At 56.0% G+C, this 18770-nt stretch overlaps 1 protein-coding gene across 2 annotated transcripts in view; it reads right to left on the reverse strand.

The window, feature by feature from the left end:
• Positions 1-319: 319 nt before the first annotated feature.
• Positions 320-18770, reverse strand: part of FLT4 (fms related receptor tyrosine kinase 4) — a 41666-nt gene continuing 23215 nt past the window's right edge. Inside the window, exons 12-30 of one of the 2 annotated variants that reach the window (XM_082456960.1) lie at positions 17798-17906; positions 16419-16781; positions 15996-16142; positions 15765-15896; positions 15490-15596; positions 15067-15202; positions 14488-14592; positions 14028-14141; positions 13741-13829; positions 13449-13599; positions 12872-12966; positions 12356-12478; positions 11094-11205; positions 9707-9806; positions 9242-9347; positions 8452-8603; positions 7383-7503; positions 6240-6325; positions 320-2253 (exon numbers count right to left, since the gene is read on the reverse strand). In XM_082456960.1, the coding sequence (XP_082313086.1) occupies positions 2058-2253; positions 6240-6325; positions 7383-7503; positions 8452-8603; positions 9242-9347; positions 9707-9806; positions 11094-11205; positions 12356-12478; positions 12872-12966; positions 13449-13599; positions 13741-13829; positions 14028-14141; positions 14488-14592; positions 15067-15202; positions 15490-15596; positions 15765-15896; positions 15996-16142; positions 16419-16781; positions 17798-17906 (2544 nt within the window). In that variant the 3' untranslated portion in view covers positions 320-2057. Of the gene's footprint in view, positions 2257-6239; positions 6326-7382; positions 7504-8451; positions 8604-9241; positions 9348-9706; positions 9807-11093; positions 11206-12355; positions 12479-12871; positions 12967-13448; positions 13600-13740; positions 13830-14027; positions 14142-14487; positions 14593-15066; positions 15203-15489; positions 15597-15764; positions 15897-15995; positions 16143-16418; positions 16782-17797; positions 17907-18770 lie in introns of both variants that reach the window. The other variant, XM_082456959.1, reaches the window with a different exon arrangement.

Consider the following 18770-nt stretch of genomic DNA (forward strand, 5'->3'; position numbering starts at 1 on the left):
TTGGTTCTAGTAGGTGGGGACAAAGCACTGTCACTTTATTCATAAAGTAAACATTAGGGGAGTGCGTTCCTAGCTCTCTCAGGAGCCAAGCTGGGCGCTTCCCAGCTCAGAGTGGAACCCTGCGTCCTGGTGCTTCCAGCACCCTCTGCTGGTGGCTTTGGGAGACTCCGCAGCCTACTGGGCAGAGAAGGGGGGCTGAGCTGCCTCTGCTGCCCTTTCCTTTGCGTGGCCAGTCCTGTGACCTTGTGGGGCTGATGATCAGCAGGAGGAAGGCTGATCACAGAGACCTGGGATTTAGCTGAGAACCCATTCACTGTAACTCAGGACTGGCATCAAATTTATTATTATCTTTTGTTAAATATTTTATATTTTCGGAGCATATGTTCTACAAGGGGGGTTGGGGGTAGATTTTCTTCCCAGTACATTTTTGTGTGTGCAGTTATGTGACAGGAGAATAAGTGACACAAACACAAACAGGTGGTACACATGTGGGGAGGGGTCTCAGGCCTGGGCCCCTGCACGCAAATCATGAGTTGCTCCTCTGATTGAAAACAGCCTCTGGACTTCCACCAGGTAAACCTGAGACCCAAGTCTCACAGGCAGGTGACATCAGAGGAGGAGGTCCACTGGGGACAGTCATACCTGCATTCACCATATCTTAAAGGAACAATACACAATGTGGGGGGGTTCCTGCCGGGCAAGCCCCTGCTCGCTGCACGGCCGCCTGTCCTGCAAGCGTCTCATGGGGTGGGGGTGGGGTGTCAAACATTGTGGTGCTAACTGGGATGAGGGTCTTTCTCCTGCTAGGGGTGTGGGTAGCTAGGGAGTGTGAACTGGGCTGGGGAGGGGGGGGCCCTGGGCTGAATGGCTCCAGCCTCCAGATGGTCCTCTGCTGTCCTGTGAGAGAGGCTTGACCTGCCAGGGCACTGATGTCAGGTACAGATCAGGGGGCAGAAGACAGGGCCTCCCTGGGGCCACAGGGACATCCACTGATTGCCTCCTGGTACAGAGCTATGCTGGTGGGTCCTCTGGGCCAACCCCAAAGCCTTCCTCGGTGGAACCCACAGTGCTTGCCTCTCATAAGGTTGTTCACAGCTTGGATGGTGCCTTGGGTGGCAGATCTAGGTCCCAGAGGGAAAAACCAGGTGATTCTCAAATGGGGCAGCTCTAGACCATCGGGTGACTCTTCCAGTTCTGGGCTAGGCAGGTGAGGCTGGGGACTTTCTCCAGAAAGAGGTGGCCACAGTGGGGTCTGTTATGACAGCACTTGACTGGGTGTCAGAGGCAAGGATCGTCCAGATTCAGAAAAACCTTCCCTGGGCTCCCTTCAGACGGAAGTTTTAAAAAGTAAATTCTTCACAGCAGCTCAAATAGTCTCTGAAGTTCTAAGGAAAAAAACAATGTTGAATAGTACTTCTCAACACGCAGGAGAAGAAGGCTTGCTGTAACTGGCTCGGCACTGCGGAGATGGCTACTCTGAGCTGTTTGGCCTTGCTCAGGAGAGGACACCCCCATTCCCCCCACAAATTTCTCATTTGTTGCTTTGAGCTGGAATGCATCTTTGAGCCATATGCATCTTCTCTTGAGCCTTGGAGTGGCAAGTGAGGAAAACCATTCCCACGGGAAGAGAGGCTGCATGGAGGGGGCAGCATTTTGGGTGGGTGCTGGGAGACCACAGCTGAACCTTGATTACTATGTGATTCTCAGACCCTCATATTCCTCATCAGAAATCAGGGATCACACCACCCACCATGATGAGAGGAGGCACCCAAAGAGATATTTCCCATGAGAGTGCTCGACCCAGGGCTGGCCCCTGTGGATGTTGAGCTAAGCGGAATCTGAATCTGAAGGGGAGAAGGGCCCCAGGGATCAGCAGGGTGGTCCTGGGCAGGCATGGTGATGGAGTTCAAGAGAGCCCTGGAGCCTGGGTTTTGCTCTTCCCCAGACCGAATGAGATGAGTTCCCAGCCTGGGCCTCCAGCCCTCTGCTTGCTGGCCAGGCACGGTCCCCACCAACTGTTGGAGCCCAGGGTCCAGTGGGCCTTGCCCGAAGCTGCCTTAGTAGCTGCTGTCTGTGAAGAAGGGCACTTGGGCAGATGGGATGCCATCGCTCTCCTCTGGTCGCCCTGCCAGCTCCCCATACTCGCTGTTGTAGAACACCTGGCCCTGGGCCCCTGGGTCTGGCCTCTGCCGCCTCCCTGGGGGGTCAGGGTGTGCCATGGTCACGTCCATATTCCTGCCTGGTCCTTTACAGCTGCTGAGACAGGGAAGGTGACGTCAGTAAGAAAAGAAGAGAAGAGTGATTGAAACCATGTTGGGTCTGATAGGAATCACCAGACACAACCGGAGCAATAAGAAAAGCCAATGGAAACACACGCAGACTTGACTTAAATACAAAAACAAACCGATGTGACTGTTGGCAAATACCAGAGCTTTCTTTGTCCCAAGCCTGGGTGTGGGACAATGGAGAAAGCCCAGCTTCATTCCCCCAAACCTGCTTCTCTCCCCTGTGTCTCTGTAAATGACACCAACGCTGATTCAATGACTCAAGCACCTGGGTGTCATCCTTTCTTCCTCCCTTTCCCTCATCCCTTATATCCAGCCCACCCAGAAGTCCTGTCCTGTCTATTCCAAAATGCATGCATGCCCCTCAATCCATGCTCTGCCCCTACTTTAGAGTGAGCTTCCATAACTGCATGCTCTGGGCTGCCCTAGCACATCTTTCTTCTCCCACTCATGCCTCCCTATAGGCCAGTCTTCAGAGATCCTTCAAATTAGATGGTGTCCTTCTCCTCTTGATACACCCTTCAGTGGCTTCCCATCACCCTCAGAATAAAATCCAAGCTTCTCCCCCTGGCCCAGGAGGCCTTGCCGCTTCCAGTCCCCACCTGCCTCACTGATGGCCCTATGATTCTCCCTCCTTAGCACTCATTTTTTTGGAAAATTTGTTTCTTTGCTTTTGCTTCTGTTTTTGCTTTGCTTGGTGCTATTGAAAAGCCTGATGCCAATCTCTCTCTCTTTTTTTTTTTTTTTTAATTTTTATTTATTTATTTATTTATTTATGGCTGTGTTGGGTTTTCATTTCTGTGTGAGGGCTTTCTCTAGTTGTGGCAAGCGGGGGCCACTCTTCATCGCGGTGCGCAGGCCTCTCACTATCGTGGTCTCTCTTGTTGCGGAGCACAGGCTCCAGACGCGCAGGCTCAGTAATTGTGGCTCACGGGCCCAGCTGCTCTGCAGCATGTGGGATCTTCCCAGACCAGGGCTCGAACCCGTGTCCCCTGCGTTGGCAGGCAGATTCTCAACCACTGTGCCACCAGGGAAGCCCCTCTTTTTTTTTTTTTTTAAGGGACTCGGTCTTTTTGCCTGGATTTCCAGAATGTTTATCTCTAAAGTCTAATAGTTCAACTAGGATATGCCTCAGAGTTTACTCTTCTTGGGCCAGTTTTCCCAGGTACCCTTCCAATATGTAGATTCAGGTCTCCTTTTATTTAAGAGTTATCTTGAATTACATATTTAAAATATTAGTTCTATTTCACTGTTGGCATTCTTCTTCCTCAGAGACACCAATTGTACACATGTTGGATCTTTTCTACTCAACTTCTAAATTTTTCACGTTCTTTCTGACACTTCTTTACCTCTTTACTTATTTCAGTTTTAATTTCTTGACTTCTTTTCATGTCTATCAAATGTGCCCTCCACTGTAAGTCTGATCATATCTAATTGTCCCTTGGGCACTCTGCTTTTCATTTTTGAGAGGATTTGTCTTTTATTTCAATTTCTTCCATGAATTTAGTCAGCTCCCATTTGATATCTTCACACTGTTCATCCATTTCTATTCTGAATTTTTGAATTTATGATTCATTGTGCAGCTGCTTATTTAATTATAAATTTAATTCATGTTGATGTGTTGTATCACAGTTTTTCCATGCTTTTTTTTTTTTGGAGTGTTTACAGCTATTGAAAACTTTTAATTCTAATTTTCTTTTTTATTCTTATATGGATAGTGCTTATTTTTTCTGTTCATGATTATTCACGCTGAGATTACCCTATGGAAGGGGGGCCAGGGATGTGGGTGTCTCCCTAGTTTTCTTCATTCAGGAGTGCTGTATCAGATCCATATCACCTTGAATTCCTTCAACTGCATCCCTCTTTCCAAAGGCTCTGTTTGTGTCCTATGCTCTATCACCACTGGGGACCAGCCAGTCACTTAGCAGGGAGTGCTGGACCCCCTCTTGGCTGCTGCCATTCATCCATACTGACCAACCACAAGCCCAGGGTTTCCAGATCTTCCTTTCACCTACAGACTTGGATGAAATGCCACACCACAGGGAATGAGATCTGGCATCCTGAGCGGCCATTGAAAGGGCTGGGTGAACCACCTGGAAGTGAGGGTGAGTTAACTTCCCATAGGATGAGTATAACCAGTGGTTAAGAGGAGATAGGAAAGAACTGGGCAGATAAACTCTCTCCTTCTCCCTGACAGATGCCTCCAAGGCACATTCCATCCTTGCACCTGTTTGGAGAATGTTCCATATGCCAAGTGAATGCACCTGCCAAGTCACCTGCTACACCTCTTTGTGGCTCATCACAACGTGTTTCTAAGGGGACCTGGGAGGAGAATAGTGCACTTTGTTGCCCCTATCATGAGGTGCAGTTTCTGTAATGAACAGATCCTTGGGTATCTGTCTTCTGGATTCTTAATACAATCTTGCTTCCATAAGAATCTTCTGCAACTTTCTTTTTCCTTCACCACCAGGCACCTGAGGTGTACACTCACTTCCTGCTCACTGCCCTTTCAGAAGCAGTGCCTTCCCAAACAGTTGTTCTAGTGCTCATACTCTGTTGTCTTCCCAGTCTCTGTGGCCACCGTCCCAAGGACCTTTACATTCCCTTCTCATGGGGCAGTCCCCATCCTGCCCTCCTTCTGCTAGGGCTTGGGCATGGGTCTGCTGGTTCTGCTGCTGAGTTCTATACCCACACATAGCTGAAGTCTCTCCCCTGGTTATATCATAGGCATGGGCTCTGACAGGCCTTGTTCCATGTGTTGTTTTTAGGAAGATCTGTGGAGATTTGAATTTAACTAGCTACCATCCTCTGGCTCACCCTCTTACTGAATTACTTTTTGGGGAGATAAAAAAACTGTTCTGTAAAGAAACAGCCAGAAACTATTTCTGTCAAATAAATTAGCATTAATTTTCCAAACCTAGGTTACTAATAGAGATCACCCGACAGAATCAATAAAAACAAAAAAGGCCAAGATGCATGATACAGATGCAGTAATTATCCCTAGGCATACGACCCCACAACCACCAGTGTCCACAGTGTTGGAAACATGCCCTTTGTAAGCTTCTGGGAAAATAACAGATATTTGGCTAAGTTGTAGAGGTCTTAACTATACCTATCAGAAAGGCGAAAAATGGCATCAACTATCCTAATGTGATACAAATTAACACCTGTGGTCTAGGGTAAAATATTCAGAGACAACATCTATTGAGTCAAAAACAGCCTAGGCAGAAGCCAAGATTTGCTCTGAAAAACTGTGTCAGATGACCCAAAAAGGGGACCCTGACAGACACAGGTGTCAAAGGTAGAAGTGAACGGTCTGAACACAAGGATCTGAAGAAAGCAGAAAAGAGCACTGTTTTATATAATATTGTAAGTCTTGTCATTTAAACAGCTATGAGCAAGTCAACTATTAAAGTGGATAAGTAGACATTTAACTACTTTATATATACCCTTAAAAGTTTAAATATTCAGGTTTTCTTTTTAGAGACGGGGGCTATCTTCTTGGGCAAATGGAGGTCACTGTTTATGCAGGTCACCCCCCTATGCAAGCACACAGGAGGATTTCTCTGTAACCATATTCTTATCAAAGTAGGACACCAGCCATCTCTAGGTCACATGATCTGTGGCCTCCCCTGGCTGGGGGAAGGGTGTTACACGCATTGGGCATGGTGGATCTTTCCTGGTTTCACAAAGAATATTGTCTGAGTATCTGTCGAATGGCAGGGAGGTTTGGGGACCAGCACCAGGTGTACTGGGTCAGGACGGTGATGGGGGAGAGGGGGCCTTTGGTAAGGCTGGTGGACAAAGGCCTCAAGTCCCAGAGTGGCCTGCCTTGAACACACAGAAAGGCACTATGGAGCCATGAAAGGTTTCAGGTAAGAGAGTGACAGGCACATGCCGGCCTGGCCTCCCTTCCCTGGCCCCTTCCAGGAGAGGAGGCTCCAGAAGCCCTACCTGAGCCCACTTTCTTGTCTGTGCCTGCTCTCCAGCCGCTCAAATTCCTCGGAGGCCAGCACCATCCCACTGTCCGTCTGGCTATCCTGTGCAGAGAAAACAAGCCAAGGCTGTGGGCCCCAAGGACCTGCCCCGCTGCCAACCTGACACTCATCCTACGGGAAGTGTGCGGGAAACAGGCATCCGTTCCATCACCAGAGCCTGTAGGTTAGGGTCACATGCCCCCACCACAGAGGGAGAAACTGAGGCCTGGCAGGGCCATGCCTCACTACTCAGGAGGGTGACAAAACTGGAACACCCCACTGGGAGACATAAAAGGTGGCTATACACATGCTCAAGGCACAGGCAGAGCAGGAGCACCAGGAGAAACAGGGAAAGTATCGAAAGGATCTGGCAGCTCACAGTATAGAAAAATGATCCTTAGACACATCCCAGGTTTAGGGGGGCTAGGTCACCTTTAGCATGACTTGGCATGGTTTTCATTTTGATTTCCGTGGAGGGGAAGTGCGCTCTTGTCAAAGATGGGGGCCCCCCAGCATTTTCATCTGGCCCTGGGAATGGGAGCCCGGGTCTGCATGGCTCTGGTCCAGGGCACCCACTGCCGCCTCTGCACCCAGCCTCCCCTGGACCTGCGCTCACTCACCAACCCCATCTGGAGGGAGGCTGGGAGGCTGTCTGTGCCTTCAGCCTCACGGAGCTGTAAGAGGTCTACTCTGCTTGACTGCATCTGAGAACACAGGTGGTTTTCCGTGCCCCTTACCCCAGCCTCCTCCTCTAGTGACACCACCTCCTCCTCTCTGGCCATGTGGCTTGATGGCCACCAAAGGGGGGTCCTGACTCAGGCTGATCCCAGGAGAACCATCTAGAAGGAGTCATCTTTCTGCTGGGTTCCTACTGGAGTTTCTACCTTGCTGGGAGAGAAAGGCTGGGGTGCCAGGGAGGGGAGCCCCTCTGTGAGTGAGGAGGGCACAGGTGAAAGCAGCAGAGACACGGTGGCACCCAACATGCTTGAGGCACAACCTGGACTTGACATTTTCAAGCTGGTTTCTGCTGCTGGCCTCAGGACTTCCTGACATCTGACTCCCTGTGGAAAGAGCCCAGTGGCCCTGACCTGGGGCGCACAGGTGCACCCACCCCACTTACCACTGAGGCCTTGTAGGTTGTCAGGGTCATGGGAAATTCTTCGAACGTTTTCATCCTGAAGGGACCCTGGGTCTGAGTCCCCCTGGCAAGGCATCCCGGAAAGGACACACAATTATAATATCTGTGGGGAGAAAACGTAAAGTGCTGAGAAACGCACTCCAGCACCCTTCCTGAAAGCTCTTTCCACCTCTCATTCTGCACCCCTCTCCACTGGGGAGGGTGTGGAAGGTGAGTGGAGGGCACCCAGCTTATGTGTGACATGGAACTGGAGAGAGACTGGGGGAGGACTTCGCCCCAGGATGGGCCACCCTGTACAATGCAGGCAGTCCCGGTGCTGCAAACTACTGCCTGACCTGCACGTGCGTGTATGTGTGTGCACATTCGAGTGCCTGTTCGGGGGCTGGTGGAAGGAGCCTGGCAAGAACCAGCTGGGTGTTCCTGTCCCCCAGGCCTGGCTTTGCTCTATGCTGGGGAAGATGGGGTGGGGAGTCTCAGAGCCCTTCTCTCAGCAACGTCAATGGGAATGTGGATGGACTTTCTTGGACTATAGAAATACACTGGCAAGAGACCTCTGACCCCGAACTCTGGGAACTTAGGCTGCATTCTAAATCCTAAATACAGGTTAGTGAGTGACCTGCCCTGCTCCCAGGGTCCCTACCAGTGGCCCTTGGGACTCGCCCCTCTCCCCACCCGCTCCGCTTTCTTTCCCTGCAGTGTGGAGCTGGCCAGGGCATTGTGCCTGAGATGGGCACTTCCTTGAAATTGGCAGGGGGAGGGCCTCTCAGGGGCTAGGAGCGCGGGCAAGCAGAGGATGCCAGAGGGAAGAACTGAGGAGGTGTGGAGAAAAGCAAAGTCGCAAGGCTACATGGCCTTGGAGGGGCCCCGAGACTGACCAGGACCACCAGGGTGTCACCGAAACCGGCACTGTCATTGAATGTCACTTTGTTGAGTTGGCATACGATGGCCTCTCAAGCCCTTGTAGTTCACTTTTCCTTGATGACTGATGAGGATAAAACAAACTATGTCCCCCTTGCCTGGGGGACCCCTGGACCTGGAGAGGGCGGCTGACCTGGCAGCCGGGCTGTGCCGGTGCAGGCTCGGTGGGCTGTCCTCCATGTCAGCGTCGGTCTCCATGACATGCAGGGCCGTGGTGGACGCCTGCAAGAAGCTGCCCTCCTCTGAGCTCTGAGAGCCACAGGAAGCCACGCAGTCCTCCTCTTCCTGGCAGGAATGGCACAAATGGCCAGGGTCAGAGGCCTCTGTGCCCCCTTAGCCCCGCCCCTGCCCTCAGGACTGCTGGAGTTCCTGACCCTTCAAGTGCCGTGCTCAAGGGCTCCAAGGACTAAAGGAGCAGGCAAGTTCTCTCCACAGCCCTCCCAGGCGCCCCATCTGAGGAGGAGGTCGGCACCACAGGACCATCCTCACTCCAGAGCCCTGGCTGCCCCGCAGCCTCAAGAACCAGCACTAGTGCTTCCCACCCTCTTCTTGGGCAGAAGTGGACCCCAAGTGCCTGTCTCCAGCCCCTGAGGCTGGGGCAGCAGGCAGCTCCCTGTTCCCTCCTCCAGGTCCCAGGGCACTTGCTGAGGCCCTGAGCTGCCCTGAGCCGGCCCTGAGCTGCCTTTGTTCCCCACCCCTGTGGTGGGGAGATACAAGTCAAAGGCAGGTGAAGGGGGCAGAGGGACAGAGAGGGAGGTAGAGGAACACACCACTATTCTGCTGGGAGACAGGGCTCCTTGTAGGCTCCCTGAGGACCAGCCTGGGGCTCTTCATGGGCAAAGTTGGGCTCTGACCATCCACGTGATGGTCCCTGGGTTGGGGCCAGAGGTTGCTGTAGCCCGACAGGGAGAGTGGGGGCTCACCTGATGGCCCCTGCCCTGAAGCAGGTCCCCCAGGATCTCCACCAGATCTGAGAACGCAGGCCTCTCTTTGGGGTCTCCGGCCCAGCAGCTCAGCATGATGCGCCGTCTGCGGGTACAGCCAGATGCTGGACTGTGTTCTGAGTGCACCCCTCACCCTACCCCAGCAGACCCCAAGCCCCCTGCCTAACGATCCCTCACACCTGCTCTGCCTCCCTCCCTCCCCAGGGCTTAGGTAGGGCTGTCCCTCCTGCCTGCAGGGAGGAGAGTTGTCAATGGACCAGTGGTGGAGTGAGAGACTGTGTCTGCAGGCCTCCACCCCGACCCCTGTGACTGAACAACCTCCCACCTCCCACCCTTGCCTGCATGCCGCCCTTCCCATGCCCGTACACAACCCCTCTTTCCCTTTCCCAATGCCCACCCACCCCTCTGGTCCCCCAGTGCCTCACAGCTTCCCAAGAGACTCACATGGCAGGAGTGGCCAGCTCTGGGGCCCTCATCCGGGTGCCTTCTTTCAGCCGTTGGCAGAACTCCTCATTGATCTGCACCCCGGGGTATGGGGAGGCCCCTGAGGGCAGGAACAGGATGGGTGGGTGGGTGGGGAGCAGGCTACTACTGTTCAGCCCAGACCCCGAATCGCCTCTGTCCTGGCCCTCCATGGCACAGGGCTCGGCCTGCTGCTCCCCTCCCCAGCTGCTAGTTCTTCATCGGGTTAAGAGGACGGTGGCACCCGCTTGCTAGAGCTGCCACGAGCATCAGCGCTTATCACAGGCACATTAGCGAAAACATGTCCCATCCTGGGATCATCAGGGTCAGTAGAGCTTCGATGAGCCATTTGAGCTGCCCTGTCACAATGACCTCTCTTAGGAGAAGCTTTCTCTAATTCTTCTTTAAGTCCTGTGGCTGTCCCAGCAAACAGGACCTAACCCCTCCTAGCTCCCTCCTTGCCTCTCCTGACCAGGGGAAAAACAGCTCCTGCAAGCCATACAGCAGTGGAACGACCCTTTTAAGACAAGAGTCAGACTGCTCTATCCTTCCCTCAAAACCCTGCATGGCTCCCAGTAGACTTAAATTCCAGGTTCTCATCCCAGTGGGCCTGCAGAGGCTGCACGAGCCACCTCTCCTAGCTCTCACTGCATCTCCCAATGCCACCTGCTTACACCCTGCCCACCTCCAACAGGCGGGGACCATGGCCATGGCTAACCCCTCATCCTGGACTGCTGTCTTCCCAGGCCCACCTGCCTCTACTCCACCCACCTTCGTCAGCCTGGGCCCTCCTGGCCCCGCTAGCTCACACACAGTGCTGTCCTTCCTGCGCTCTTCCACGTTCTTTTATTTTTAGTAACAGCATCGGTCATGGCTGCCATTCAGTGTTTTCACTTTCCCACTTGCTTACTGCCTCACCCCTACCCTGGTGGGGGGGGGCTTCACCTTGGTCCCAGCAGGGCCCAGGTTCCCATGTGAGGTTCTCGCAGGTGTGGTCACTGAGTGAGCACCCAGTCTCCTCCCAGCCGCTCCCAGCCCTGCAAAAGCAGGAGCAGCATCCCCAGTGGCAGGTGAGGAAGGGGCTCAGCCAGGGAGGGAGAGATCCGGGGGAACTCGTACGGTGTTACCCTCTGTGACCTGTGTTGACCCCAGGAGCTGCTGAGTGAACACAGGGTCCTGCCCCGGCACAGGCTGGAGGTGAAGGGGAGAGGTAGGGGGTTCTCCAACCACCTGCCTCAGAATGACCTGGGCTGTTCACTCCAGGTGTGCACCTCTGGGCTGCTCAGCTCCTTGTGCAGAGGGGCTGGTGGAGTGACCTGGAACCTGTGATCTTGCCTGCCCCCTCCCCTGCACCCTGCCCTGCACTCACCCAGGGAGAAGATCTCCCAGAGCAGTACCCCAAAGGACCACACATCGCTCTGTGTGGTGTACACCTTGTCGAAGATGCTCTCGGGGGCCATCCACTTCAGAGGCAGTCGGGCCTGTGGGAGGAACATGTGTCCCCAGTGGGGGAGCGAAGAGAGGGAAGAGGCCAAACCCTTGGGCAGCCCTCCTCCTGCCCCCAGTCTCCCCAGGACTCTGTGGAGTCACATCCCAAGAAAGGCTTTTTGATCACATCCACCCTGTGTGTATTCGGATGGCTCTTGCAATTTGCCCTGTTCCCACTCCCCCATCCTGCAGGTAGGATGCAGAAGCCTTCGTTCCTCCCTTGAAGGCTTCTGCCCTGCTACTGTTCTCCTGGGTCCATCTGGGTCCCTCTCTTCCTCTGTGCTCTCCCAGGGAAAACTTGCAGCCCTCCTCCAGCTCCAGACCCCTCAGCCCAGCATCCTGAGGAACACCTGTATCCCTGCCCAACCTCACCAGCTCCACCTTTCTCCACTCACTTGGTCCCCAGACTGGAAGCATGGCATCATTCCTGACCCCTCCTCCTGTGGCTTCTGATGTGCCTTTCCTCCTATGGCTTCTACCTGGGAGCCCTGAGGGCCATGGCCCTTCCAGAATTGCCTCTGCCTCCACCCCAGCACCCCCACCCCCCTCTCCTCACAGCCTGCAGAGGGGGGGCTTCTGGACCGCACACCTGACTCTTACCTCCACAGCCCCCACACACCTGCCAGTTAGAATGAAGTACAAAAGCCTTCACGGTGGGCCTCCTCATAGCCTGGACCCATTTTGCCTGTTGACCTCCCTCTAAGCCTCCTCCTTCCTCCCCTGGGGCAAAACCCTAATCAGCTGTGGATGCTCAGATGCCTGCCTCTGAGCACCACCAACGAGACACAAGTTGCACCTAGCACCCATGTACTTTGCTGTGACCCTGCTACACCAGGTCTGTCCACCTCCAGGACAGACACCATGTAGGGTCCACCTCTGCATGCCCAGCCCCTCGTGGGCAGGCATGGGGAGTCAGTGCCCACCTAATGGACCAAGGTACGGGGCCAAACACAAGCTCCAGTTGGAGCGCTGTGGTCCCTGTTTGTCAGCTCCTGTCTCCACTCACCTGCTCCAGGTGCCTCAGCAAGGTCACCAGCATTCTCGTAGGCGCAGGCCCTCAGACCTTCCATGTGGATGGCAGTGAGTCCACCACCCTGCTCCATGGCCCCCAACCCCCATCCTCCCTCTGTGGTCTGCACTCACGCTGCCCTTGCGCACGTAGTCAGGGTCTTTGTAGATGTCCCGGGCCAGGCCGAAGTCACAGATCTTCACCACATCACTTTCTGACAGCAAGATGTTCCGAGCAGCCAGGTCTCTGTGGATGCACTAGGGGTGCAATGAGGTGCAGTGCAGTGATCAGAGCAGGCCCCTGGGGCCACACCCATACCTAGAGCTCCAGGGTGCCCCACCTGAGCCCTGCTCTTTTGAGAACAGATTTCTGTGTGCCCCCAGGACTTGCCATGGAGAGAGCTTGTGGAACCGTGCGGACAGCAGAAGAGGCTATGCAGTGGGACAGACTGATTCTATATCTAGCCCTGCCTCTGACTAGCTGGAGATCTTGGGAAGTCAATTCCACCCTTTGGGCTCAGTTTATAACTCTGCGAAGTGGGAGAGATGCGCCTTGATCATAGCTGTGCTGTGGGGTGAGCTAGGACCAAGCTTGACATGCTGGTGAGTTTTGGCCTTTCTCCCCTCTGAAGAGCCTGCCGGGGCAGTCACCTTGCGAGAGGCCAGGAACTCCATCCCTCGGGCCACCTGGAAGCTGTAGCAGACAAGGTCTTCCATGGTCAGTGGGCTCAGCCACAGGTCCTCAGCTGCACAAAGAAGCAAGGCTGGCTCAGGAGGGTCCTCGTCCGTGACTCCCATCTTCCACCCAGCCCCAAAGGGAGCATCTGTTCACTGAACCTGGCTGCATCCCTCCTGGCCAGGCTTGACAAGCATGTTGGCCCCCTCTCCTGCCCCTCAGCTTCCATTCTCTCCGTGACACCCACTAACCACTTCCAGAGCAGTGAATACTGTTGCCACACTAGACCTCTGCCCCTGCTACTTCTGCCTGGACTGTTCCCCACCACGTTTGCAGGGCAAACTCCTGTTCATCTCTAGATGTCCAAATCAAACATCAAAAGTCTCTGTGAAAACTGTTCCTGAGGTGTCCTCCCTTCCTAAGGCAGAGTGCATTACATGCTCTCCCACATAAGTCTCTCCAGGAGGGTCCCAGGCTGGCTTATCCCAGGGTCCCTGATCATGAGCTATGAGTGTGCCAGCGAACTCAGGCAAGGGGAAGCCAGACTCTTACCTTCTTGGACCGGAGGGGCTCGTCCTGCCCCGCCCTTGCCCATCAGGAGCCTTGTGAGGAGGGCCCTGTCGCTGCTCCCTGGCCTCCTCCGGTCAGCCTTGGCACCCTCCACCATGGAGCAGAAGCGCCTTCGCTGCTCAGGGGACTTCTCCTGCGATGCACAAAGCAGGTCCGAGGGGGAGGAGGCTGGCCATCTACTGCAAAAGCACTCCCCGCGCCTCCTCCCCAGCCCATCTAAGCACCTTGCCTGCTCACCAGCAGAGCTCTGGCCCCTGGTGGGGCGCCTACCTACCGCGTAGGGGTTGAAGGCCTCCCGCTTGGTGCGCAAGAAGTTGGAGAGGTTGCCGTACTTGCAAAACTCCACGATCACCATGAGGGGGCCTGGGGCAGGGCAGGAGCCAGGATCTTGGTGACTGAGGGCACGCTGGAGGGCAAGCACCACAGCCACGGCCCTGCCCCAAAGCCCTCCTGTGCCCCTCCTCATCCCCGCCCATTCCCAGCCCAGCTGGCCCTTCGCACCCACAAAGACAGAGCACCCTGGGGGATTCACCCTCCCGCCAGGGCACCTGAGCTCTTTACCGTTGGGCTTGGTGCACGCCCCCAGGAGGTTGACCACGTTGAGGTGGTTACCGATGTGGATTAGGATTTTGAGCTCTGACATCAGGGCACGGTGCTCGCTGGCTGTGGCGCCCTCTGGAGGGAACATGGGGGCTTCGCGTGGTGCCCAGCCCATCACCCAGCCCCTGCATGACCCTCTTTCCGCGCCACTAGCTTAGCTGAGGCATGGCCAGTGCTCTTGCTGGTGGGGGCGCAGCGCATCCCACCTGCCTCTCTGAGGCAAAGGGTTTAGGTGGAACTGGTAAGTATTACTCAGATGTGAGCCCCAGGCTCGGCTCTGATTCCCACGGACTCCCTGTAGAACCTAGGGTAAGAGTCTGTTCTGAGCCTGTTTCCCCTCCTGTACCACAGACCCACCAGCCCACCCAGGGCTGCTGATCCCCACCAGCTCAGCCACCCCTGCTACCAGCTGACCCCACACCTTTCAGCATTTTCACGGCCACAGTGTCACAGCTGCTGCCCTTGTTGATGCCAAAGGCCGAGGCTTCCACCACCTTCCCAAAGGCCCCGTGGCCGAGGACTCTCCCTGTAGGGGCAGGGAGCCGGTTCCAGGTGAGCTGTATGGGGGTGAGGGTGGAGAGGATTGGGCAGAAGGGACAACCCCTGTGGAGGGCCAGGAAGGAAGGCCCAGGAGGCGGAGGAAAGTCGGGCTCCCCTCTGCCAAACAGGAAGTGCATGGGGAGTGGGAGTGGGAAGAGAGGGAGAGGAGAGGCAGACAGGAAGGCCTGCATCCTCTCCCAGCAGGTGTGATGGGCCCACCCTGCTTAGAGCAGCAGGAAGTGACCTCGGGGGCCTGGGAATTGAGAGCCCCAATCATTGTTCTGGGGATGCATGCCTAGATGGACAGGTCGGGCCAGGTGGGGGCTAGGTGGGACCTTCTGGCATGAGTTCTGAGAATGGAGGGATTTCAAGGCTCTAGCTTGCCCAGCCCCACAGCAGCTCAAGCTGTCTCTGCCCAGCAGTACAGGGTGGGTGAAGTAGGCTGGGTGCGGGGTCTCACCAAGGTGCAGCCGTTCCCTGGGGAACTCCCACTGACTGGCATCATAGGACAGGTATTCACACTGCTCCTCCAAAGGCACTTCCCCAGGGTCCATGATGATGGACAAGTAGCCGGTCTTGATGTCTGCATGGGTTGGCTGGGGGTGTGGATGCGGACAGCTCATTGACTTGGCCATACCACCCTGGCTTGGGTAAAACTTTGCCTGGGACAGATGGGAGCTCCTTAGGGACTTTCAATATAGGAGGGGACAGATGGACAGACAACCTCTGGTCCTGTAAGAGCCCAGCATGGAGGGGTCAGGGAGGCCTCCCAGGATACAAGGCTTCCACGTGGAACGATATTCCTTAACTTAAGGGCTAGCCAGGGTGGAGAGAGACCCCATGAGGAGCTGGGGAGAGACTCAGCTGGGGAAGGAGCACTCACCCTCCTCATGTTACAGAAGATGAGGAGGAGGAGGACCCAGAAGAAGACGGCGATGACCCCGGTGCCAATAAGGATCACGATCTCCATGTTGCCTTTATCCTCGGAGCCTGAGTGGGCAGAAAGAGGCTAGTGTGTGCGTGTTGTGAGGGGGGAGAGGGTGCACCCTGAGGCAAGTGCCCCTTCTGGTGTGCACAACTAGCAGTGAGGTGGCCACGAGAAGACGGCGCCAAGGGCAGGCGGAGGGTGGGTGGAGGGGCGCGAAGGGGAGGCCGGACCTTCCACGGCCACGCTGGCGGAGGAGTTGACGCAGCCCTTGGCGTTGCACACACTGCACAGATAGCGCCCGGCATCCTCCTCGCGTACGCGCTGGATGCTCAGCCTCTGGTTCGAGTCCGCCAGGTCGATTCCTGCAGCGAGTTGGGGTGCAGGTTCGAGTTCAGGTAGGTCTGGGGCCTTGGCCTCAGCAGCTTCCGGACCCCGCCCTTTACCCACGTCCATCCCCCTACCGGACTCTTCCTCCAGCGGCCTCTCATCTTTGTACCACACGATGCTGGGCATGTGCGCCCCGGCCACCGGGCACCTCATCTCCAAGGAATCGCTCACATTCACCAGGAGGTCGGTCAAGTTCTGCGTGAGCCGCGGGACTTCCAGGGCTGGGGGTGGGGTGGAGACGGAGCTAAGTGGAGCTGCAGAAAGCGGGAGGGCACTCCAGGCAGGGGCCCTCCAGGGCTGGGAACTCTCGAAGCTGAAGGGTCAGGGTTTGAGCTCGGGGGTGGGCCGGGCTGCGCACCTCCACAGAAGGGCTGGGGAGGGTGACGCTCTTGCAGGCTCGGGCTTGGGAATGGACCGCCCAGGCGCGTGCTGGGCTGGGGGTGAAGGCTCCTTGGGAGGCGCCGCCCTGCCCTGCCCTCAGGCCCTGCCTGCCTCACCCTGCACTGACAGGTACTTCTTGTGGCAGTGCTTGTCGTGGCTGCGCCGGTCCTGCACCTCGCACACGTAGTCGCCTTCGTGTTCCGGTGCCACGCTGGGGATGGTCAGGCTGAGCGTGGCGTGGCGCACCCCGGGCGCTGCCTCCTCCAGGCTGGCGGCCAGCGGCGTGGCGAAAAGGTGCACGTTCTTGCAGTCGAGCAGCAGCGGGTTCCCGTGAGCGTCATGCAACGTGGACAGGTTGAGGCGGTACCAGCGCAAATGCTGATAAGTGTAGTTGTCGGCCCGGCAGCTCAGGTGCACGGCCTGTCCCTCTAGAGGATCTTCTGATGGCTCCGATTCTATGCTGAAGCCATCGGGGATGGCTGGGGAGGGAGGAGGAACCACTATGAAGCTGTGTCACAGTGTTGGCTCACTTACCCCCCTGCCCAGGGCCTCTCTCTCCCTTTCTCATTGGCCTTTGGACTCATTCAGCTCTCAACTAAGGGTGTACATCACATGTATCTGGGGCAGGGACAGCACTCTGGAGCCCTCTGCTCCCTCTCACTTACAAGAGACCAGCTCTCTGAAGTCATTTCCACCAGGCTCTCCTCCGGCCTTGCCTCCCTCTAGCTTTTTCCTAGACAAGCCCCAACTGGCTGCCGCCCCTGCCTCTCCCAGGATCCCAGATCATCACTGAGTTCCTTGCTACCCGGCTCAGCAGGGGCCTGAGTCCCCATTCTCCCTCACTGCTGACCACACTCCCCACCACTGTCCCCTCCTTGAAACAATCTGGTTTCATTAGCTTTTGGCAATGCCTCCCAATTTCCTTTTGTCCCTCTGGCCGTTCATTGTCAAGCTCCTATGGGCTCCTCTCCCGTCCAAAGTGTTCTCTTTGGCTCCATCTTTCTTCCACGTGCCCTTGTCTACACCTCTGGGCCCAGTGACGGTCCTTCCATGATCTTCTTAGCTTTTCTGAGGTCACTAACAAGTGTGAAAATCTGAGGAAACTATGGACCTTCTCCCCAGGGCAAAATGCACGTAGGAACCAGCTGCTGTGCAGGATCCAGGGCTTAGGAAGGGGGTGGGAGGGAAGTGGAGTTAGGCGGAGCTGTGGGGAACAAGAGGGCACCCATAGGGGAGGCACTCCAGGTCTGGGGGCAGATGGTGCCAATCCATCCCAGTGGATTACCACCCCAGTCCATATGCCTATGACCTCCAAATCTATCCCTCCTGCCCAGACCCAGGGGCCCAGTGGACCCTGGATATCTCTCCTGGGTGCCTCAAGGTCACCAGAAACTCCATGGGCCCCAATCTAGGCATATCATCTTCTCCCAGGCCTGCTCTCCTCCTGTGCCCACCTGGTTCCTGACCTCCATCCGGGCCTGCCCAAGTCACTCACTGGTCACATAGAAGTAGATGAGCCGCTCATCCTGGCCCACTTTGTTGAAGACCACGCACTTGTACATGGCAGACACATCGGCGTCCTGGATCACCAGCTTGCTCACCGTCTGGACAGCACATGTGTCAGGCATAAGGGTCCATTTCCTGCATGAGTTCCCCTACCCCAACCTCCTTTTCTGCACGGAGGTTGCTGTGCCCACCAGAGTAATGAGGGAAACTGAGGCTCTGAGCTGGAGATGACCAAAGCTCAGAGACAGTACCAGGAATGGTGAGGCAGGGAGAAGGTGGTGAGGCCCTCGGGCAGCAGCAAGAGGTGGCTCCCCAGAAAACCCAAGGGACAGCACTATGGACAGTTGGCTTCAACTGTGGCTGAGGTCAGAGGGCAGCATTAGGCAGGACCAGAGAGACCTCTGGCTGTGGATGGGCTCAGGCTGTGGCCATGTCGAGGAGGGGACAGGGGCCTGGTAGCACTGGGATGGTCCAAGCCAGAGCTAGGACTCATGCTCTGGTCACATCAAGGGTCAGCCTGTGGTCCAAGGGGAGCAGCTGGTCACTGTGTGAGATCCTTGTGATGTGCCCATAAATGCCCCAGGGCTTTTGTGATGTGCCCACAAGTGCCCTGGGTCGTGGCAAGGGGAGGGGCTGGGTTCCAGGGCTCCGGAAGGACTCTGACCTGGGGGAGTAGGAAGCTTGGAAGCAGAGGAGGAGAGAGGGCCATAGGCCCTGCCTACCATCCAAAGACCCCACCCCCCAACCCCAAGCCGGGCACTTCCTGGCCAGCCTGGAACAGGAAGAGGCTCTGGAGGTGTGTAGGAAAACAGGAAGTGACTGTAGGAAGTGGGTGCCTTTGTTCAGTCCTTCCCCTGCCTGGCCTCTTCTAGGCATTGCCCCCAGCCTGAGCCAGCAGCTCAGCAGCCTTTGGTAAGGATGGAGCCGGCCCCCAGCCCCAACCCTCCCAGCCCTGGGTGGCT

Source organism: Balaenoptera physalus (genome assembly GCF_965194825.1).
Source record: "Balaenoptera physalus genome assembly, chromosome: 3".
Taxonomy (NCBI): domain Eukaryota; kingdom Metazoa; phylum Chordata; class Mammalia; order Artiodactyla; family Balaenopteridae; genus Balaenoptera; species Balaenoptera physalus.